The sequence below is a fragment of the Opisthorchis viverrini genome (genome assembly GCF_000715545.1).
Source record: "Opisthorchis viverrini unplaced genomic scaffold opera_v5_4021, whole genome shotgun sequence".
Lineage (NCBI taxonomy): Eukaryota > Metazoa > Platyhelminthes > Trematoda > Opisthorchiida > Opisthorchiidae > Opisthorchis > Opisthorchis viverrini.
The window spans coordinates 1-992 of NW_008756614.1; the positions used below are offsets into that span (position 1 = coordinate 1).

At 44.2% G+C, this 992-nt stretch overlaps 1 protein-coding gene across 1 annotated transcript; it reads left to right on the plus strand.

Annotated features, from left to right (window-relative positions):
- Window positions 1-694: 694 nt before the first annotated feature.
- T265_16069 (hypothetical protein) lies at window positions 695-877 on the plus strand (the record flags this gene model as incomplete). The annotated part of the gene is made up of 1 exon (XM_009179570.1): window positions 695-877. A coding segment is annotated over one exon (183 nt), but the record flags the coding sequence as incomplete, so codon positions are not given.
- Window positions 878-992: the final 115 nt, after the last annotated feature.

Below are 992 nucleotides of genomic sequence, written 5' to 3' on the forward strand. Positions count from 1 at the left end.
TGATGATGATGACTGGTTTTAATGAACTACCTGTGTTTTTCGTATTATTTGAAGAGAACTTTAGGCTATTTGCTTTGAGTTGTAACCGTTGGCCCGGCGGCTATTTCTCGGACGTTTTTATTCGAGGACAAAGTTGCTGTTAGTTTATGAGGTTGGTTGTGAGGACTGACCAACTTAGGTTTGTCACTCATCCAATTCAATTGTCATTGAATTCAACGATTTTCATTAATATCGAGGATTCGGTTGTTCTCCCCTCTTGCGCTGAATACAACAGATCTAAGCTTTGAGTATCACCCAATTGGTATTGATGAGCCCAAACGAACTGCAAGGCTGATGCTCACCGATGACGCATCGTTCTGTGTCGGCAATTCCTTTCCATCCGCTTCACATCTCCATGGGATTTTATATCTCCATGACTGTTCAGGATGACTGGACATATCCAACAGTTAAACATCTAGTCAATCAGCCTCCACTGTTGTTGCTTTCTTGCAATGCTTCTCAGGTTTATAGCATAGGATGACTGATTTGCGATTTTGACTCTACGCTCATGACCACTCGGTCCCCGTGAAATGAACAGTTTTGTGCAGATTTTCGGGACTGGATATATTTGGTGTACGACACATCGTGTGCAAACGGTGCAATGTCTGGCTCTTTCTCAATCGTTTTACTTTATCTTTATCACCCCTATGTTTAGGTGACCATAATTCCCCGAGGCGAGGCTGGTGGCCACACCAGCTTCCTTCAAGACAAAGATCTGAGCTTTTGGACTAGATCCCAACTTTTGGCTCAGCTCGATGTCCTAATGGGCGGTCGTGTGGGTGAAGAGATCGCTTTCGGAACCGATAAGGTCACAACTGGCGCTGGTGACGATTTTCGGGTGAGTTGGCAATGTTTTAAGGTACGGTGGTGTCAGTCGTTTGTCGTCCGATGATAGGTAAAAAATAAATGGAGGTTACCATGCACTGAAAATAACAGATTAGCCTTGTTGTCGC